Source organism: Leptonychotes weddellii, chromosome 4 (genome assembly GCF_054177405.1).
Source record: "Leptonychotes weddellii isolate Sample4059 chromosome 4, ASM5417740v2, whole genome shotgun sequence".
Lineage (NCBI taxonomy): Eukaryota > Metazoa > Chordata > Mammalia > Carnivora > Phocidae > Leptonychotes > Leptonychotes weddellii.
Genome location: NC_138372.1, coordinates 64,738,871 through 64,761,536, shown reverse-complemented (window position 1 = coordinate 64,761,536; position 22,666 = coordinate 64,738,871). Strand labels below are relative to the sequence as shown.

The window sequence follows — 22,666 nt, the reverse complement described above, 5'->3', positions numbered from 1 at the left end:
TAAGGATTTCTCCAACATAATCACAGTACCATTTTCATATTTAAGAAAATTAATAATCCCTTAATGTAAAATAATATCCATTCCATATTCAGATTTCCTCAATGTTTTTTCAATCTACAATACAATCAAGGATAACACTTTGCATTTGGTTTGTCACATCCTTAAAAATCTTAATCCACAAATTCTTCCAGACCTGTTTTCTTTTTCCCCTTCTTCATGGCATTAACTTTTTGAAGAGACTAGGCCAGTTGTTTTAAAGAATGTTTTACATTCTGAATTTACCTTATTAACTCAAGATGTCATTTAACTTAATTCTCCAATCCCTTTTTTAAAAAACATAGCATAGTACAGTTTCTTTAAGATTTTTTAAATCATGAAGTGTATTCTTCAATCCCCATCCCTATTTCCTCATTCCCCCAATCCCCTTCACCTCTGATAGCATCAGTTTGTTTTCTACAGTTAAGAGTTTGTTTCTTGGTTTGTCTCTCTCCCCTTTTCTTTGCTCATTTGTTTCTTAAATTCCACATATGAGTAGGATCACATACTATTTGTCTTTCTCTGACTTATTTCACTAAGCATTATACTCTCTAGCTCTATCCATGTTGTTGCAAATGGCAAGATTTCATTCTTTTTTATGGTTGAATAATATTCCATTGTATATAAAGACTTCTTCTTTATCCAGTCACCTACAAATGGACACTTCAGCTGCTTACATAGTTTAGCTTCTATAAGTAATGCTGTAATAAGCATAGGGGTGCATGTACTCTTTTGAATTAATGTTTTTATATTCTTTGGGTAAATAGTAGTGTGATTACTGGATTGAAGGGTAATTCTATTTTTAATTTTTTGAGGAATCTCCATATTGTTTCCATGGTACTGTTTGAGGTACCACCAACTGCAAGAAGATTCCTTTTTCTCCATATCCTTTCCAACACTGGTTTCTTGTATTTTTTATTTACTTTAGCCATACTGACAGGTATGAGGTGATATCTCATTGTAGTTTTGATGTGCATTTTCTTGATGATGAGTGATGTTGAGCATCTTTTCATGTGTCTGTTGGCCATCTGAATGTCTTTGGAGAAATGTCTGTTCATGTCTTCTGCCCATTTTTTATTGTTTGTTTTTTGGGTATTGAGTTGTATTAGTTTGTTACATACTTTGGAACACTAACCCTTTACTGGATGTTATCTGCAATATCTTCTCCCATTCCATAGGTTGCCTTTTAGTTTTGTTGATTGTTTCCTTCACAGTGCAGAAGCCTTTTATTTTGATGTAGTCCCAATAGTTTACTTTTGCTTTTATTTCCCTTGCCTCAGGAGACATATCTAGAAAAATGTTGCTATGACCGAGGTCAGAGAAATTACTCTCTTCCAGGATTTTTATGGTTTCAGGTTTTGCATTTAGGTCTTTAATCCATTTTGAGTTTATTTCTTTGTATGGTGAAAGAAAGTGGTCTAGTTTCATTCTTTTGCATGTGGCTGCCCAGTTTTCCCAACACCATTTGTTGAAGAAAATTTTTCCCATTGTATATTCATTCCTTCTTTGTCGAAGATTAATTGACCATATAATTATGGGTTTATTTCTGGGTTTTCTGTACTATTCATCTATGTGTGTATTTTTATGTCAGTACCATACTGTTTTAATTGCTACTGCTTTGTAATATGACTTGAAATCTGGAATTGTGATTCCTCTAGTTTTGTTTTTCAAGATTGCTTTGGCTATTCGAGGTCTTTTGTGGTTCCATACAAATTTTAGGTTTGTTTGTTCTAGTTCTGTGAAAAATGCTATTGGTATTTTGATGGGGATTGCATTAAATCTGTAGATTGCTTTGGGTATTATAAACATTTTAACAATATTTGTTCTTCTAACCCATGAGTATGGAATGGCTTTGCACGGTCTTGAATTTCTTTCATCAGTGTTTTATGGTTTTCAGAGTAGAGGTCTTTCACCTCTTTGGTTAAGTTTATTTCTAGATATTTTATTGTTTTTGGTGCGATGGTAGATGGGATTATTTTCTTAACTGCACTTTCTGCTGCTTCATTATTAGTGTATAGGAATGCAACAGATTTCTATACATTGATTTTTTATCCTGTGACTTTACTGAATTCATTTATGAGTTTTAGTTTCTTGGTGGAGTCTTTAGGGTTTTCTATATATAGTATGTCATTCACAAATAGTGAAAATTTTACTTCTTCCTTCCTTCTACCAATTTGGATGCCTTTTATTTATGTTGTCTAATTGATATGGCTAGGACTTCTGGTACTATGATGAATAAAAGTGGTAAGAGTGGACATCCTTATCTTATTCCTGACCCTGGGAGAAAAGCTGTCAGGTTTTCAGCACTGAGTATGATGTTGGTTGTGAGTTATTCATATAAGGCCTTTATTATGTTGAGGTACGTTCCCTCTAGATTTACCTTGCAGAGTTTTTAATCATGAATGGGTGTTGTACATTGTCAAATGCTTTTTCTGCGTCTATTGAAATGACATGGTTATCCTTTCTCTTATTGATATTACATACATGTTTATGGTTTTATGAATACTGAATTACCTGTGCATACCAGGAATAAGTCCCACTTGATTGTGGTGTATGATTTTTTTTAATGTATTGTTGGATTTGGTTTGCTAATATTTTGTTGAGGATTTTTGTATCTATATTCACGAGAGATACTGGTCTGTAGTTCTTTTTTTTTTATGGTGTCTTTATCTAGTTTTGGTATCAGGTTGATACTGGCTTCATAAATTGGATTTAGAAGTTTTCTTTCCTCTTGTATTTTTTGGAGTAGTTTAAAAAGAATAGGTATTAACTCTTTAAATGTTTGGTAGAATTTCCTTGTGAAGCCATCTAGTCCCGGACTTTTGTTTTCTGGGAGTTTTTTGATTACTGATTCAATTTCATTGCTGGTAATTGGTCTGGTCAAATTTTCTATTTCTTTCTGCTTTAGCTTTGGTAGGTCATATATTTCTAGGAATTTACTCATATCTTTTAAGTTGTCCAATTTGTTGGCATATAGGTTATCATAATATTCTGTTACAATTGTTTGTATTTCTCTGGTGTTATTTCTCCTTTTGCATTAGTGATTTTATTTGGGTCCTTTTTTTTTTTCTTAATGAATCTTGCTAGAGGTTTAGCAATTTTGTTGATCTTTTCAAAGAAATAGCTCCTGTTTTCATTGATCTGCTCTATTGGTTTTTTTTTTTTAAGTTATCATTTATATCTATTTTAATCTTTATTATTTCCTTCCTTTTCCTGGGTTTGGGTTTTGTTTTTCTTTTTCTAGCTCTTTAGGTGTAAAGTTAGGTGTTCTGAGACTTTTCTTGCTTCTTGAGGTAGGCCTGTATTGCTATAAGCTATAAATTTCCCTTAGGACCACTTCTGCTACAGCCCAAAGATTTTGGGCCATTGTGTTTTCATTTTGTTTCCACGTAATTTTTGATTTCTTTTCTTCTGAGATCCCTATAATGCAAATGTTATTATGCCTGATGGAGTCACGGAGTTCCCTAAGACTATTCTCAATTTGCATAATATTCTTTCCTCTCCTTTGCTCAGCTTGGTTACTTTCCATTACTTGTCTTCCAGGTCATTAATTTGTTCCTCTGCTTTATCTAGCCTGGCATTTATTCCATTAAATGTATTTTTAATTTCACTTACTGTGTTCTTCATCTCTGATTTTTTTTTAAATCTCTTTCTTAAGGGTCTCACTGATGTCCTCCACTCTTTTCTCAAGTCCAGGAATATGTTTATGATCACTACTTTAAATTCTCTATCAGGCATATTACTTATATGTTTCACTGTGGTCTTTTGCAGTGGTTTGGTCCTGTTCTTTCATTTGGGAGAGATTTCTCTGTCTCCTCATTTTGTTTGACTTTCTATGTCTGTTTCTCTGTGTTAGGAAAGTCAGCTATTTCTCTTGCTCTTAACAATAACAGTCTTATGAAAAGAGGTCCTACAGTGCCCTGCAGTGCAATGTCCCATTCCCCAGGGCCTGGAGCTTTAGGGAGTGCCTCCTATGTGTGTTGCATGTGCTCTGCTGTTGAGTCTTGGCCTCTTTTTCCTTTAGTCGTCTGCAGAGGCTCTCTTTGCCTATTATGAGTATCATTTTGTCCCCAGCAGGAATGGGGTACATTTTAACAAGGTATGTGGTCATCTGCTTATGAAATAAGACCTGCTCCTGCTACTATCAGAAATGCATGAATCAGCAGATTTGGTGCTGGCAGGGTTTGCACTGGGGGAAGAACCTGCAGCACCAGGTCTGAGGTAAGCGGGACTGGGAAGGGCTGATCTGCCAAAGCACGAGGGGGCAGGGCTTCGTGCAAGCAAGTTAGGTAACAACTGGTTCCTACAAGTGGCCACTGTTTATTCTGGAGGGTGGGGGAGGGAAATGGCACCTACCAGCTCCTTTGTTCCTGGAGGGGTCTCCTGGTGATCCCTGTGTCTCTGGGCTATGCTCTGAGATGAGCAAATCACTTTCCTTCCCCCAGCATTTTTCTAACTGCTGGTTCTACCTTGTATCTGCATGGGCGGTTTTGTGAGCTCTTTATGGGCAGGGCCTCCACTTCCTACTGCCCTCTGTCCTCTCCCAGAGCAGAGCCTGCTGACTTTTAAAATTCCAGGCTTTAAGTCGCACTGGTTGTTAGAACTCAAGAAATTCAGCCCCTCTCATTTACAAAGGCAAATATTACAGGGATTCGTCCTTCCTGTTCGTGGGCTCCCTGGTGTGAAAATCTATTTTCCACCCCTCTCCATACCACTGGTTCTCTGCCCAATGAAGATGGCCATGGTCCATTTTGCTCTCAGACCATGTCTTTGCCCTTCCTAACTCCTTTGGTGTGGCTTCTTCCCTGCCTTTAGTTGAAGAGTCTGTTCTGCTAGTCTTTTTCATGTCATTTTCTGGGTTATTTACACTGATATGAATGTTATCTAGTTGTATCCATGGAATGAGGTGAGCTTAGGGTCCTCCTATTCTGCCATCTTCCCAGCCAACCTCATTTCATAAGCATTTTTGAAATGAAGTTCTCTATCTCTCTGTACAGCCTTCAACTGATGCAAATTAGTCACCTAGGGGCATAAAACTTTATAAATGGTGCCCTGTATTTCATATTGCCTCACATTAGGACACATATAATGCTATACTTGCAAATTTTGCTATGTTTAGTAACTATTAAAGGGATAATAGATTAGGTTGTAAGGGATAAGAAAATGGAAACTGTTATGAAGCTATCAGAATAATTAAAATGTGAGATGACGGGGGTGGCTCACTCCAAGGTACTAGCAGTAAAGATGATGGGAAGTGGTCAGATTTTTTATATAATTTGAAGCTAAAGTCAGTACACTGGAAGTGAAGTTTAAGAAAGAAGTAAAACTCCATGGTATTTGGCCTTAGATAGTCAAAGGATGGACCTGCCATCACCTGAGATGCAGAAAGTCAAATAGAACATGTTTAGGGGAGGGGGAAAAGATTCATAATTCAGTTTGAGACATGCTAATTTTAAGATGTTTACTGGCCATCCAGGTGGAGATGTCAAGCAGGCAGTTGAAAATACACATCTGCAGTTTGGGAAAGAGGACTAGATTGGGGATATAAATTTGGGATCCTTAGCATAAAGCTGGTATTTAAAGCTATTATACTGAATGAGATCATCAAAGAATAAGTGCATTTACAGAAGAGAACAAAGAGCTGGCTCCTGAAATTCTCCAATATTAAGAGATCAAAAAGAAGAAAAACCAGGAAAGAAGACTGAAAATGAACAAGTAGAAGGAAAACCAAGATATGTGTATGCTAAAAGTAAAGGAATTATGTCAAAGAAGAGTGATCAACAGTTTCAACTGTTTTGCACAGATAGATCAGAATATGTGGGGTGAGAATTAAACAACATATTTAGTGATGTAGAAGTGAATTTAACAAGAACAATTTTGGTGCAGTAGTAGAATGAAAGTGATTACAGTTGAAGAGAAAATGGAGAAGGTACTGAGGGTATGAAAAGGTATGAAATAGTTGTCTAGAACAGTTGAAAAGTGAGTGAGCAGAAGATAGTCTGTTTGCCTACCAGCAAAAGGTTCTTCTTTAGATTCATGGTCATGACTTTAAAGTGAGAACAGTCTTCATGTTGGTATACTTTTTTTCCAGTCACGTTCCATTGCTGGCATGGGTATAGCATAGGTGAAGAATTCAATAAACCAGGGTTTTTGTTTTGCCAAGCAGTATTATGAAATGAGAGAGAGGCAAAGAGTCAAAAGTATAAGCAAGAGAGTAATCAAGACTGCTCTGTGGTATTTAAGCTATGGAGAGCATCACAAGGTGAATTAAAAAAAAAGTAAATGATAGGATCAATGCACTGGGGGTTCCAGTACAATCAGCTACAGATAAAAGAACTGTAATAAAATAACTATAATCAGACAATAAGATACGCAGTGGAGTTAATATCTAAAACTTTATATAATCCATATTTTTTCTTTCTCAGAACTCTTCAAAAGCAATGTTAAGCAAGTCTTTCTTATATTTTAGTTTAAAAGATTTTCTTACCTCTGAGGAGGAAGGTCGGCTTGGACTGAGGGACATATTCACCAGTGTCTGAATGGGGTAATTATCAGTTGGAATTTTGTGGGGTTTTTTATCTTTCTTCATTTAAGTAGTATTTATAAAGGTTGTAACAGATTTTTGACTTAAGATAGCATTCCACTCATTTCTGGTTTCTGATTCATTCAAAAGTGAAAAGAAAAACACAGAAGGCTTTAAAATAGACCAAAAATGAAAACTTAGGAATGTATACACTCTTATTATAGTAATTTGAAAAGACATATTACTAGTAAGTAGGACTGGGGATGCAATAAAATGAACATATTTCCCATACAACTAAATAGAGTGCTAACTTAAATTATGATAGACTTGTGATCAGGGCATATTTTACTATTCTGAACAATTCATTTTCTCAAGTTTGAAAATTAAAAGTTAAATATATACGGTATTTTACATAAAGTAGAACTATGTTTCTGGAAGTGGAAAGACTAAATTTGTACAAATGGCTATAGAATGATGAAAACCATTTTACCACATGTATTTCTTCCTAGGCTTGGATACCTCAGTAATAAATGTGAACAATTATTCCAGATGAAAATGCTAGTCTTTAAGTATTTTAAGCTATGTTTGTGTATTGTTTCCTGTATTTTTCCTCTGAGGATTTAGAACAGTTTACACGAATACACAGTAAAATTTAAATTATATAAATATATAATAAAAATTAAAAAATAAGGGAGCTGAATTACTGTAAAAAAGAATTATCAAAGTTGGGGGCGCCTGGGTGGCTCAGTTGGTTAAGCGACTGCTTTCGGCTCAGGTCATGATCCTGGAGTCCCGGGATCGAGTCCCGCATCGGGCTCCCTGCTCAGCAGGGAGTCTGCTTCTCCCTCTCCCGCTCCCCCCTCTTGTGCTCTCTCTCTCTCTCACTCTCTCTCTAAAATAAATAAATAAAAATTAAAAAAAAAAAAAAGAATTATCAAAGTTGGACAGTCCTTAAGGATACAAAAAGATACCGATACCAGAACAGAAGGCTTTCCAAGATTCCAAAGCACTGCTCCATCTTGATTTATATTAAATTAGTGAGTAAATAAAAAAAGTGTAAAATTTCTGTAATTTGGTACTGATTACAGCTTTATGAAATCATACCAGAGATCACTAATTGTTCTAATGGTATCAAAATTTAAAAATTATACCTGGGACAAAACATCTTTTATTTTTATTAAAAAAATCAATGAAACTAAGAGTGGGTCTTTGAAAAGATAAACAAAATTAATAAACCGTTAGCCAGATTCATCAAGAAAAAAGGGAGAGGATTTAATATCAGAAATGAAAGAGAAGTAATAAACTTCATCACAGAAATACAAAGGATTATAAAAGACTACTATGAGAAATTATATGCCAACAAATTGGACAACCTAAAATAAATAAATTCATAGAAACATACAATATGCCAAGATTGGATCAAAAAGAAAGAAAAAATCTGAACAGACTGATTACTAGTAACAAAATTCAATCAGTAATCAAAAAGGTCCTAACAAACAGAAGTCAGGGCACCAGGTGGATTCACAGGTGAATTTACCAAACATTTGAAGAAGAGTTAATACCCACTCTTCTCAAACTTTTCCAAAAAAACAGAAGAGGAAGGAAAACTTCCAAATTCATTCTACCAGGCCAGCATTACCCTGATACTAAAACCAGACAAAGACAATACAAAAAAGAGAAAACCACATCTTCTACAAGATGTTAGCAAATGAATTTCAAAATTTAAAAAAATCATTTACCACAATCAAGTAGGATTTATTCTAGGGATACAAGGTGGTGCAATATTCACAAATCAATCAACATAATAAGTCACACTAATGAGAAAGTATAAAAACCATATGATCATTTCAATAGATGCAGAAAAAGCATTGAGAAAGTACAACATCCATTCATGATAAAAACTCTCAACATGATACGTTTAGAGAGAACAACATCAACATAATAAGGCCACACATGAAAAAGTCACAGCTAACATCACACTCAATGGTGAAAAACAGAGCTTTTCCTCTAAGCTCAATAACAAGACAAGGATGCCCACTTTCACTGCTTTTATTCAACATAGCATTGGAAGTCCAGGCTGCAGCAATCAGCCAAGAAATAAAATGCATCCAAACTGGTAAGGAAGAACTTAAACTGTCCCTATGTATATATGACATGATAATATATATTATATATAAAAAACCTTAAAGACTCCACTAAAAAACTGCTAGAACTGATAAATGAATTCAGTAAAGGTGCAGGATACAGAATTAATAAACAGAAATCTGTTGTGTTTCTATACAATAATAATGAAGTACCAGAAAGAGAAATTAAGAGAACAGTTCCATTCACAATTGCACCAAAAAGAATAAAATACCTAGAAATAAGCTTAATGAGTGGGTGAAAAACCCATATTCTGTAAACTATAAAACACTGATGAAAGACATTAAAGATAACACAAAGGGAAAGATACTGCATGCTCATGGAAGATTTAATATTATTCAAATGTCCATACTACCCACCCAAAGCAATCTACAAATTCAATGTATTCCCTATCAAAACATCAACAGCATTTTTTATAAAACTAAAACAAATAATACAAAATTTGTATGGAACCACAAAAGATCTGAAATCGCCAAAGCAGTCTTCGGAGAAAAGAATAAAGCTGGAGGGATCACAACCCCAGATTTCCAGATATACTGCAAAGCTGTAGTAATCAAAATAATACGGTACTGGCACAAAAAGAGACACATAGATCAATGAAACAGAACAGAGAGCCCAGAAATAAAACAATGATTATATGGTCACTTAATCTACAACAAAGGAGGCAAGAATATACAATGGGGGGAAAGATAGACTCTTCAACAAATGGTGCTGGGAAAATGGGACAGTGACAAAAAAAAAAAAAAAAAAAGAAAGGAAAAGAAACTGGACCACTGTCTCAACCCATACACAAAAATAAATTCAAAATGGATTAAAGACCTAAATATGAGACCTGAAGAAAACATAGGCAGTAATCTCTCTGACATCAGCCTTAGCAACATTTTCCTAGATATGCCTCCTCAAGGAAGGGAAATAAAAGAAAAAATAAACTATAGGCCTAAATCAAAAAAAGCTTTTGCACAGTGAAGGAAACCACAACAAAATGAAAAGGCAACCTACTGAATGGGAGAAGATTTTGGCATATGATATATCTGGTAAGATGTTAATATGCAAAATACATGAACTTCTTACACAATCTACACCAAAACCACAAATAATCCAACTAAAAAATGGGCAGAGGAACTGAATAGATGCTTTTCCAAAGGCGGCATATAAATGGCAGCAGACACATGAAAAGATGCTCAACATCACTAATCATCAGGGAAATGCAAATCAAAACCACAATGAGATATCACTTTACACATGTCAGAATGATTAGAATCAAAAAGACAAGAAACAAGTGTTGGTGAGGATGTGGAAAAAAAGAATCACCCATGCACTGCTGGTGGTAATGCAAGTTGGTGCAGCCACTGTGGAAAACACTATGCAGGTTCCTCACAAATTAAAAATAGAAACACCATATGATCCAGTAATTCCACTGCTAGGTATTTGCCAAAGAAAGCAAAAACACTGATTCAAAAAGATATATGTACCCCTCTGTTTATTGCAGCATTATTTATAATAACCAAGATATGGAAGCAACCCAAGAGTCCACTGATAGATGAAGATGTGGTATACATACACACAATGGAATATTACTCAGCCACAAAGAACGAGATCTTTGGGGCGCCTGGGTGGCTCAGTCGTTAAGCATCTGCCTACGGATCAGGTTACGATCCCAGGGTCCTGGGATCGAGCCCCACATCGGGCTCCCTGCTCAGCGGGGCACCTGCTTCTCCCTCTCCCACTCCCCCTGCTTGTGTTCCCTCTCTCGCTATCTCTCTCTGTGAAATAAAATCTTAAAAAAAAAAAAAGAATGAGATCTTGCCCTTTGCAACAACATGGATGGAACTAGAGGGTATTATGCTAAGTGAAATAAGTCAGACACAGAAAGACAAATACCATATGATTTCACTTATATGTGGAATCTAAAAAAGAAATGAATCAACAAAAACTAGATGCTTAAATACAAAGAACTGAGGGTTGCCAGAGGACCATAAGGAGATGAGTGAAATAAAGGGGATTAAAAAGTACAAACTTCCAGTGATAAAATAAGTCATGGAAATAAAAAGTACAGCATGAAAAATATAGTCAATAATATTGTGATAACATTGTTTGGTGATAGATGGTGAGTATACTTATTGTGGTGAGCACTGAATAATGTATGAAACTGTTGAATCATTATGTTATACACCTGAAACTAATATAATATTGTATGTTAATTATACTTCAGTAACAAAAAACAATCTGATATTAAAAAATGGGCAGAGGAGGGTTGCCTGGGTGGCTCAGTCAGTTAAGCGTCCAACTCTTGATTTCGATTCAGGTCATGATTTCAGGGTCCTGAGACTGAGCCCCACTAGATGTGAAGTCTGCTTAAGATTCTCCCTCCCTCTGCTCACATTCTCTCTTTCTCAAAATAAATAAATAAAATCTTTAAAAAAAAATGGGCAGAGGACCTGAACAGGAATTTTCCCAAAGACAACGCACAGATGGCCAACAGACATATGAAAAGATGCTCAACATCACTAATCATTAGAGAAATCAAAACAAGGAGATACCACTTCACACCTCTCAGAATGGCTAGTTTCAGAAAGACAAGAAATAACAAGTGTTGGCAAGGATGTGGAGAAAAAGGAATTCTCATGCACTGTTGGTGGGAATATAAACTGGTGCAGCCACTATGGAAAACAGTATGCAGTTTCTTCAAAAATTAAAAATAGAAATACCATAAAAAAATAGAAATGCCTACCATCCAGTAATTCTACTACTTGATATTACCCAAAGAAAACAAAAACACTAATTTGAAAAGATATATGCACCCCTATGTGTTTTTTTTTTTAAGATTTTATTTACTTATTTGAGAGACAGAGAGAGAGAGAATGAGGAGGGGGAGGGGCAGAGGAAGGAGAAGCAGGCTCCCCACTGAGCAGGGAGCCTGACGTGGGGCTCCATCCCAGGACGCTGAGCTCAGGACCTGAGCCAAAGGCAGACTTTTAACAGACCGAGCCACCCAGGTGCCTCCTACGAACCCCTATGTTTATTGCAGCATTATTTACAATAGCCAAGGTATGGAAGCAACCCAAGTGTCTAATAGATGAGTGTATAAAGAATATGTAGAATATTACTGAGTAATGGAATATTACTCAGCCATGAAAAAGAATGAGGTCTTGCCCTTTTCAACATGGATGGACCTAGAGGATATTATGCTAGGTGAAATAAATCAGAATGACAAATACAATGATTTCCCTTATATGAGGAATCTAAAAAACAAACGAACAAACAAAACCAGAAATAGACCCATAATTTTAGAGAACAAACTTATGGTGGCCAGAGGGAGGGAGGTTGAGAGGACAGGCACAATGGGTGAAGGGGAGTGGGAGGTACAAGCTTCCAGTTATGGAATAAGTCTCCCAGATGAAAGGTACAGCACGGAATATAGTCAATGGTACTGTAATAGCACTGTATGGTGACAGATGGCAGCTATACTTGTGGTGAGCAGAGCATAATGAATAGTTGTCAATTAAAAAAAAATTCTGGGAAGCTTTATTATTTCATTATGAAATGAGTAAACAGGGGCACCTGGATGGCTCAGTGGGTTAAGCGCCTGCCTTCCGCTCAGGTCATGATCCCACAGTACTGGGATCGACCCCACATCAGGCTCCTTGCTCATCAGGGAGCCTGATTCTCCCTCTACCTCAGCCTGCCGCTCCCCCTACTTGTGCTCTTTTTCTCTTTGTCAAATAAATGAAATCTTTAGGGAAAAAAACTGAGGAAACAAGAGGCTCGGCGAAGTTAAAGTGGCTTGCCTAGGAATACCAAGGTAAGTGGTAGTGCCAGGATTTATACCTTGGTTTATAACCCTAGTCATTACATCTATCGTATGAATTAAGTAATATACTAAAGCACATTGTACATTTTTTTAAAATGATTTAAACTATTTAGTAAATAAGTTAGGTTTTGTCAATTAGGGCAAATTATATGTGGATTTTCTCACCATACAAAAAATCTGTAACGTCTTAGTGATTAAATTATTCACGTTTATTGAAAACATCAGTGTATTTGTTGATGTACTTGAATCGTTGCATAGGACACACTTGTCCTAAGTGCTGTGCCATAATAAATACGTTTCCATGGGTGAAACACACTTTGCCTGAGTCTATTTTGCTTGATTAGATCCTACTGTTTCTCTCTCCAGAAACTCCTCTGAAGGTCAATTTCAGGCAGCAGGTAATGAGTTACAACTGAAATGTAGAACAAACTCCCGAAACACACAAATGTATTTTGATATAATAAGCGTTAATCCCCCAAATGAAATGGATAACAAGAGATGGGTGTAATCTTCAGCAAGTACCTTGGCTTGTTCACAACCTCTTCGAGAAAACCAAGAGGTAAGAGGCGAAAGAAGCCAAATCCTGAGAAGCACTTTTCACTAGAGAACCAGCACCCCTGCTCCCCGTCGCCCCGCTCCTCCCCGGTCAGTTACAGCAACCTCCGTGTCCTTTTTCGGCCTCAGGAGTCTGATGGCGGGAAGCTGGCTGAGGACTGGCCGCCCGTTGAACAAACTCGAGTCACTTAGAGACACGTCTCTAAGGAGACAGGGTAGGGTGTCAGTGACTCGCGCCCGGTACTTCTGGCTCCTATACACCTCGGCTGGGTCCTTCTCTTCCCTCAACTTCTGCCACCAACGCCGTTCAGGAAAGCTAGAACCTCCTTGTCAGCCTGCCACCACGCCTTTTATAAACTCCCTCAAGCACCTGACTTCCCTCACCAGTCCTCTTCAGGATCCCCCTCGGGTCTTGGCGGCTAATGACAAACTTTTTTTTTTCTTTTTTACCTTTCCAAAGTCGGCCTCTCGGGAGAGGAAGGAGAAGACTGGCGTCCGGTCGCGCTCGCGTCCCGCAGCTACTCAGCCCACAGTCCGCTCCGCCCCTTCTCACTCCCTTCTCCCCCTCCCTCCGCCTCCGCTCCCCGCCGGGGTGAGGAGCTGGAAATGAACGCGGAGGAGGAGCGCGCATGCGTGCCGCGGGTGGAGCCGCTGGGCAAAGAACCGGAAACTTAAGAGACAAAGTTCCGAGCCCCGCCCCCCGCCGCGCTGCCCCACCGTCTGGCCCAGCGGACCCACGAACCGACAGATCCACGCACGGACGAATCTGCCCGCTCTTGAGAGCGCCATGTCTGGTTCCTCCAGCGTCGCCGCTATGAAGAAAGTGGTTCAACAGCTCCGGCTGGAAGCCGGGCTCAACCGCGTGAAGGTGAGCGGGGGCGGGCGGCCGAGGGGGAGGGGAGGGCGGAGGCGGAGGCTGGGATCGGGAGGCCGAGGTGGCTGGCACTGGCTGCACTCGCGTCCGGCTCCCGCTTCCCTTGGGGAGGGCGCGCGCTCGGCGGCGAGGATCCGGGAGCAGCCAACTTTAGCGAAGTAGGGGCGCGGGTCGGCGCTGTGGTTTGGGGGGCCGGTTAGTGCGCCCTTCCGCGGCCAGGGCTTTCCAAGGCGGCTGGTCCCGGGGCTGGACTGCGGCTTTCCGCATTCCGTTCGCCCTTGTCTCTCTCTCCCTCCGCAGTGACTCCGTGGCTGGCTTGGGCAACAGCTGCTCCTCCGCGCGCCGTCCGCACCCTTCCAGTCCTCAGCTTACCAGACTCCACCCTTTCTTTTCACTAGACAGTTTTATCTGAGTTTTAATTCAGAACAGAACCAATTTTCTTTTCATGTCAGAACGTTCCCAAACCCACTCCTTTTAGTACTAGATTCTTACCTCCAGCTCTTCTTATCCACCGAACACATACTTGAAAACGAATTTTTGCAAACGCAAACTTTAGGTCAGAGAAGCATGTTTGTTTTCAAAACGTTCTCTAAGGTTACCACTGGTGCCCTGTACAACCTCGTACAAAGCGTGCATTGCATACCTATTTGGCACAGTTTGCTGGGATATGACCTTGGGAATATCTGCTGGTCTGCTCTTAGTGAACAGGGTGGTCAAGTTTTATTTGTTTTGCCGACTGGTTAACACTGACCTTGGGCGTTTACTTTGGGGGGAAAAAAACCTTTTGTGTATGTTGGTAGGATAACCTGACATTCACATGCTATTCCAAGTTTCTCCTGATTTTTAAAATCCTGAATGGATTGGCTTCTTTCTGGCACAGGTCAGCTTACAAGTGAAACTCTTCTTGTAATTAAAAAAAAAAGAAACAGAAGAATATAAATCATGCACTCCGTTGAAAGAAACAGCCAGTTTCCAAGATGACTTGATTGTGTACTCATCAGGCTAGTCTTTACTTCTCCCTGAAATGTTCTGTGGAGTAAGACAGTCTCCCATTTACCTATTTCCTTAAATAGAAATGTCAGGGACCTAGCTTACTCAATTGTAGTCACCTCAGGACGGAAGGGAAATTCCCATCAGTTTTGGTGTGGGATTCCCCTCCCTTCCTGGCCTTAAGTGCTGTAGACTCCATTGCTGTTTGGAGTCCATTTCTCTCATATCCAGATACTTACTTCATCCCAGTGGTTTATGGTCACTCTTGGCTGGATTTAACTCTGAAATTTCTTAACCAACCATTACGTTATCATTCAGGTGTGCCTTTACCATAGTTGGAGTGGCTCAGGAAAGAAAAAAATGCGGGGGTATGGGAGGCAAAAGAAAAAAAAAGGTTGAAAGCAATAAGTGTTCAGTAGGGGTACTTAGCCCTTGTCTCAAAAGAAAATGAGATGGAAGTCCTCAGACTAAAGTACTTGAGGGTTTTACCATGAAAACCCCAGCTACTGCAGTAACTCTCCAGAGTGATGCCTGTTCCTATACTTCATTTCTTCAGGAGGCTTCTGGTCAGGAGCCTTAAAGCCACCATAGGTGATTTGGTTTTAGAGTTCTCTATTTCCTGCTAGGGGCTGTAGCAAGGAAGGGAGGGCATCCCACCTTGGGACTTTTAAATGAGCTTTTCTTTAAATCTGTTGTAAAATATGGTTAGTTCGATTTTATTTTGTGTGCCTATTTTATCCATGACTATGCTAGATGCTTTTTTGGGTGTTCTTTTATTTTTAAACTAGCACAAGTTTACTGTTAAACCTTTGAGTACAGTTGATAGAAATGGTCACAAATGCTTGACAAACTCTACCATATGTAGGGCGACCATACGTTGTTTCACCAACCCAGGACAGTTTTGAGAGTTAAAGAGGGCAGTAATAATTATGCCAGGTTTATAGGGTTTCAACCTCCTGGATGGTGATTATTACAATGCTTTAGGGGCTAGCAGCTTGAGTTTTAGAGTCTTTGTCTTAGTTCTCCCCACTGCTTAGAATTCTGATTGGTTTCTCACTGATAGTTACCTGGCTGGTTCTCTTGTCTCTAAGATCTCAAGTTTAAATATCACCTGCCCAGAGACACCTTCCCTTAAGGCACGATCTAACCACTCTTTTTTCCAAAGAGCTCCTTGTCTGTATTTTCCTCTGAACTGTCACCTCTGTAACAAGGACCTGGCTGTTCTTAGGTATTCTCAGTGCCAGAATATATTTGGCACATACTAGTGCTTGAGAAGTTTGTGAAAGGGAATTAGTTAAGTTGGAGCCTGCCTCCCTTTTAGGCAGAAAGTTAATACTTTATCCTTACTGCTAGTTAATGTGAATGAAACCAAGTTTTAAGATTGTGCAAAATGATACCATGCATACCCCCCACTTTAGCTACACCTTCTTTTGGTGGGTAAACAGGGTGGCCATTTTTTGTAGCACTTGGTTATCAGGTATTTACATAATACTTTATACAGTTGCTAAATAAACCTATGGAACTCAATTACTCTGGACTGTTGTATAACCCAAATATACAAATAGATTTCAAGACTTGAGATTCATTTCAGGATCATGTATCCTTTTACCAGGTAAATGTCTGGGATACAGCAGTAATCTGCAGGATTTCTTCTTATAGAGAGTATTTGTGATGCTCTTACCTCCCTTTCACAGGCAAATGCCCAGCCAGACTGGACACCTGCTCTCACCCTCCTTGGGGATAGTTGAAACTGAAAATAAATGATTATTTTTCCCATCTTCCTAAACCTCAAGACTGAGGATATTGTATTCATTTGGTACATCTTTTAGTTATTCATGTTCTACATCTGAACCATTCGGTTCTTTATTTTGGTATTCTACATCACCTTATCAGTATACAAATAGTAGACATTTAAGTGATACTTAATTCGTTAAGTCCTGTTTGAGTGGCATTGTATATGTATATGAAAATTGTTAAAATCACATTTAAGCAAATACACTGCTTTTTAAAGGCAGGCTGCTCAGTGAAGTTATTAAAATAATTTGAAGTTTGCTATCAGCCTTTCAGTCGCATGACACTAAGCAGAAAGCTGTCACTGTTCAGTTTCGTAACCTTAAACAGCAATGGTACATAATACCAAAACAATGAACTGAATGGTTCAGATTTAGAACATAATGTTCATTCACAGTAGCATTTTTCCAATAATATTGCTTTCAAGACAAAGTAATAGTTGGCTAGAATTTTAACGCCTTTTGTATCGAGTGTATGGCTTTTAGTAAAAAATATGTTGAGGCTCTGAAGGTGGAATACCTCTGAAGATTATTTATTAATAAACTAGCAAGATAGGTTTTATTTTGCAGATGTACTGAATCATTTGATGCTTTTAATAAGCAAGCAAAAGAAAACATAAACTAGTCCTCTGTACATGTAGTGTTTTGAGTATGAGCTCAGTATATATATGACTGTTGACCTTCAATTAGTATATATCTTTTGACTTAAGAGAAGTGTTTATAGGGGCACCCGGGTGGCTCAGAATCTTTAAAAAAAAAAAGAGAGAGAAGTATTTATTGCAGGTATTTCAAAGATTTGAGGAAACCTTCATTAAAACATTCTCGCTGTGATTCATCAGTCTTACACAATTCACAGTGCTCACCATAGCACATAAAAAGAAAAAAAAAGATCATAGGAAGGGAAAAATGAAGGGGGGAAATCGGAGGGGGAGACGGACCATGAGAGACTATGGACTCTGAGAAACAAACTGAGGGTCTAGAGGGGAGGAGGGTGGGGGATGGGTTAGCCTGGTAATGGGTATTAAAGAGGGCACGTATTGAATGGAGCACTGGGTGTTATACGCAAACAATGAATCATGGAACACTACCATCAAAAACTAATGATGTATGGTGATTAACATAATAAAATTTAAAAAAACATTCTCGCCTGTTCCCACTACCCTCTCCTTTTGTCTTATACAGGTTTCCCAGGCAGCTGCAGATTTGAAACAATTCTGTCTGCAGAATGCCCAACACGACCCCCTGCTAACTGGTGTATCTTCAAGTACGAATCCCTTCAGACCCCAAAAAGTCTGTTCCTTTTTATAGTAAAATGAATCTTTGGATGGTAAGTTGCCTTAATATTTAGACAGTTTTAAAAAAATCTGCAGTGTTTATGGGATGACTTTTAAATACTACCAACTCATTTGGATTAATCCTGATGTCTTTTCTCTAATAGAACCCAGCTATAACGCAGCATAGCAAAGAATTGGGAGTTGGGAATGTAAGAGAAAATCAAGAGATCATTGAATAAACTGACATTTGTAGTGGGGAATAACAGGTTTTACTCTTTATTCTTGTAAAGTAAAGATAGAACGAGAGAAATGAAGTGTATGAGTTCATGGTGGCAGGCAGCGGATTTGATTTCAGAAGATTGAGAAACTAAAGAATTTGCTGGTTTAAGACATGTGTCTATATATTAATCTGTACCTTCCAGATCAAATGTCAATGTGTGCAAAAGTATATAATGTTAATCCAAGAGTTGTGACCAAAAAACATGCTGTGGAGAATTTAAAATGTAATCCAAGGGTGCTACACCTTTTATAAATACACGGTACTTTAGTCAGAGGGTTTACTCACCCGTACTGACCTATGAGAAGCAACCTTAAAATAATAGTGTTTTAAAAAAAAAAACTGTGTGGCACACACCCTTTACAAACATTCTAACTCCTCAAAGTTCAGGAAGCTGCTTCCTAAAATACCATGTTACATAGTTGTGCCCTCCCTCATTAAGCTTTGTAGATTTGGTAGTATCCAGGAAGTCAGCATGTTTCCAGTAAATAAAATGGTTAAATTGGTTAAGATTTTGAAACACCAGAAACCACCTGTGAGTAATAGGTTTCCCATGAGGAAGTCATTCTTTTTAACAGCTTAACACGTTCATTTTGAATAGTTAATAGTTCTTTGCCTCTAGCAATATTAATTCTTCATGGCAGTTTTTGGAAATTTCTTATTTTTATGGCTTATTAAAGATTCTTTAACCTCTGTTCCCGTTGTATTCACTTTACAAAGAGGTTTATTTTCATTTGATATAAAATACTGTTAAGAAGCCTGGGTTCTTATCTGGCTGTTAACAGTTTCATTTCACAAGAGTCTACAGATAGGTGTTTAAATGACTTGCTCAAAGTTATAAATATAACTAGGATAAGAACTCAGATTTCAGAGTAAAATAATTGCTACTAATCCTGGCAGTAAAATAAAACAAGTTTGTAGGTATGATTTGAAACACCTTGGTCCAGGAAAAGGACATTTGGATGTAAAAGCGTTTCTTCTCAAACGTGAATGTATCTACAAATCACCTTGTTCAGAAGCAAATTCTCAACAGGTCTGAATTCTAGGGCTGAAGCATTTCTTACAGACTTCCAGGTTATATTGATGCTGGTGGTCCTGGGTGGCCCACAGTGAAATGGCCTGGATGCAAAGAATCTACAAGTCAGTCTTAAAAATACATAGTTTTGATAATTTAAATTAAGACAATGTAGATAATTTAGTAGTAGATAAGAGTACAAGGAAAATAGAAATTACCATGATCAGCACACCCAGAAACAATCACTGTTAATAGATTAGATTTCCTTTTAAGAGGAAGAAATATTTATGGGCAGGTTTACAGACAATGAGGATCACAATATGTACAGTTTTTATTCTGCTTTTAAAAAAACACTTGAATTTTCTTCATTAAAATTCTTTGTAAACGAGATTTTCAATGGTTGTAACTTAAACATTAAATATTGAGGACATCATTAAATATTGAGGTTTCCAAGTTTGAAGCTACACTGAGGCAAATATCTTGGCACTCCTATGTATAGTTTACCTGTTTCCTTAAGATCGATTTCTAAAGTAAAATTATTTAGGGGGGCCTGGGTGGCTCAGTTGGAAGCTTCTGACTCTTGATTTTGGCTCAGGTTATGAGCTCAGGGTTGTGGGAAAGAGCCCCGTGTTGGGTGGAGTCTGCTTGTTCCTCTCTGCTCTCTTCCCCCTGGCTTAAAACTCTCTCTCTCAAATAAAATCTTGGGGCGCCTGGGTGGCTCAGTTGTTAAGCGTCTGCCTTCGGCTCAGGTCATGATCCCAGGGTCCTGGGATCGAGCTCCGCCATCGGGCTCCCTGCTCAGTGGGAAGCCTGTTTCTCCCTCTCCCACTCCCCCTGCTTGTGTTCCCTCTCTCACTGTCTCTCTCTCTCTCTCTGTCAAATAAATAAATAAATAAATAAAATCTTAAAAAAAAAATAAAATCTTTAAAAAAATAAAAGTAAAATTATTCAATAAGGAATGACATTTAAAATTTAATAACACTTGATAACTAGGAGCAAACTTTCTACCTGGACCTTGAGAATGCTTTTTTGTTGAGCTCTTGCTAAACAACCCTCATTTTCTGCCTATCTAGTTTTTTAAATTTGTATTAATTCAGATGTTAATTGAGGTTAGACATTTTGTTTTTTCACCAGATTCTGTTTAAGCTTCTTGAACATTTTTGTTATAGAGTATCAGAAATTTTCAAGTAAGTAGAGAACCATGTATCAAAAAATTTTAAAAAGATATACTTTTTCTATCTTTCCATATAGATAACTTACTGTTTTTTAGGAATAACTACTGTATTATTTTTGAGATTTGTGTTGATCCATGTAAATTGTTTTAACTGCTGTATAGTATTCAACAATATGTATAAATCCTGGTTTATCTATTCCCCTATTGAGTTACATTTAGGCTATTTCTAGTTCTTTGCTGTTAAAACACCACTATAGTCAATATCCGTGTACATGTCTCTTTAAGTGTAGGTTTATCTAGGTAAATAGAAGTGGGATTGCATCTTTTACCGTAGTAGATAAAGCCAAACTGCTCTCATCAGTGCTAACTGCTCATTTTCTAGGGATGTTCAGATTTTTCAGAACTTTAAATAGAGTTTTACATTAACTTTTTTTTATTAGGACATAGAGTATCTTTTGGGGTGATCCTGGCAAGTTAATCTTTAAGTCTGTTGTTTATAAACCAGAAGTGATTTGTACTTCAGAATGGTTGTGAAAATTAAGAGGAAGTTACATTTTATACATCACAGAAATCTCCTGTTTCTCATTTTTTCCCCCTAGAAACCCTGCGATATGTCTGCTTTTTAAAAAAAAACAAAACAAAACAGGCTTAGTTTGGGGCACCTGGGTGGCTCAATCATCCTGATCTCATTGGTCCTGAGATCGAGCCCCAAGTTGGAAGTCTGCTTGGATATTTTCTCCCGTGCCCCCCCCCCCCAGTTGCGCACACACCAGCGCTGGCTGTCTCTCAAATAAATAAATCTTTTTAAAAAATAAAACAGGCTTAATTGAAAGCACTTTATAAGCTTATATGCAAATAAATACCCTTAAAGTAATAGAAGTGTATTACTTTTCAGAAAAAACTATTGTGCTTTGGTACTGTACCCTAATTCACTCTTTCTTTTCCATTTCAGGTTTTCTAAACCACTTTTCATGAACCAGTGAATATTCAAAGGAGAACTAAATTTGAAGCCTGTACAAAAGCTTATTATCCCTATAACACGTGCCATACTATATAAACTTCTACTTTTGTCAGTCTTTAACATCTACCTCTCTGAATTTTCATAAATTTCTATTTCACAAGGGTAATTATTTTATATACACTGGCAGCAGCATACAATAAAATACTTAGTGTAAAAGTTTTTTGGTTAATTACTGGTATTAAATAGACTATGTATTAATTTATTTTGAATACCTAAGATATGTGACAGTTTCCCATTGTCATTAAGAAGGGGTTAAGTTTTAGTGTTTTCTCCTACCAACTCATCTCACATAATTTTATGCCATACATTTATTTGAAAGACTATAGGGAATTAAAGGTAAGTTGCAGACTTCTGTATTCTTTCAGTCAGGAGGAAGCTACTAGTACTACTTCCTACTCATGAGTTATTTGCAGGATTAACTTTGTTTTAATAATAAATATTTCTAATAAACTCTTGTGTAGGGTTATTACCATTCCACCTAAGAGTTAATTACTTCTTAAAAGATTGCATTCCTAATAAGGACAGTAAAGACTGGACATAGGAATTCCATTAGAAAATGCTAAGAAAAATTTCAGACTTTTAAACATTTCTTGAGTGGAATACTATAGTACAATGTAATGAGGTACAAAGTATCAAGAAAAAAGGAACCAAGGTTTAGCTTCAGTAATTTGCAACTGTTAAGTCCTTGGTAAACCATTTTGCTTTAAAATTTTTACCATTCTGAAAGGCTTAAGGAAATACTAAAACATCCCAGAAACCTGGCCTCCCAATATGTATTCATGCAGGAAACAGAATTAAAGTTATGTGCCAGATCCAAGATTAGGCTGGTAGAAAACCAATGGGTTAGTATCTACCAAGGACTGTATTTTCTCTCCAGGCCACGTGTTCCATGAAAGTACACATGGAAAAGTTAGTTTGAATCTTGATTCCAACTTACAAGTACCTAGAAATAAGAGAACTTTTAGGAAACTTAAACTGTAACTTCTAAATTCACCAAAATGACTTTTATTTGTATTTGCTACATAGACGGTGAATGGTAATTCATGGCACTTGATATTTTGTCCAGACATGAAAAGGTTTATGAAACCAGTAAATGACATTTTGAAAAGGGTCTTCTGTCATAAATCCAAGATTGGCCTGTTTAGCACAATTCAATACTATTCCTTCAGTATTTTATAAATGGA

General features: G+C 37.6%; 2 protein-coding genes across 8 annotated transcripts in view; one reads left to right on the top strand and one right to left on the bottom strand.

Moving 5' to 3' along the window:
* Positions 1-13,656, bottom strand: part of SPATA1 (spermatogenesis associated 1) — a 40,978-nt gene extending 27,322 nt beyond the window's left edge. The window contains exons 1-4 of one of the 6 annotated variants that reach the window (XM_081818677.1): positions 13,518-13,596; positions 13,035-13,269; positions 6,524-6,693; positions 6,048-6,140 (exon numbers count right to left, since the gene is read on the bottom strand). In XM_081818677.1, coding sequence (XP_081674803.1) covers positions 6,048-6,140; positions 6,524-6,625 — 195 coding nt within the window. In that variant the 5' untranslated portion in view covers positions 6,626-6,693; positions 13,035-13,269; positions 13,518-13,596. The other 5 variants (XR_014144928.1, XM_081818679.1, XM_081818675.1 and 2 more) reach the window with 5 other exon arrangements.
* Positions 13,657-13,716: 60 nt separating this feature from the next.
* GNG5 (G protein subunit gamma 5) lies at positions 13,717-21,642 on the top strand. Of its 2 annotated transcripts, none has more exons than XM_006736946.3 (3): positions 13,717-13,935; positions 17,904-18,048; positions 21,414-21,642. In XM_006736946.3, exons 1-2 carry the CDS (start codon positions 13,855-13,857, stop codon positions 18,027-18,029), a joined length of 207 nt encoding a protein of 68 aa, XP_006737009.1. In that variant the 5' UTR covers positions 13,717-13,854; the 3' UTR covers positions 18,030-18,048; positions 21,414-21,642. The 2 variants fall into 2 exon arrangements, with proteins under 2 accessions (XP_006737009.1, XP_081674806.1); XM_081818680.1 differs by lacking the exon at positions 21,414-21,642 and adding an exon at positions 18,160-20,189.
* Positions 21,643-22,666: the final 1,024 nt, after the last annotated feature.

Coding starts and splice junctions, on each gene's coding strand:
- GNG5 (XM_006736946.3), top strand. CDS start 13,855: ATGTCTGGTTCCTCCAGCGTCGCCGCTATGAAGAAAGTGGTTCAACAG. Junction 13,936..17,903: donor CCGGGCTCAACCGCGTGAAG/GTGAGCGGGGGC, acceptor TGTCTTATACAG/GTTTCCCAGGCAGCTGCAGA.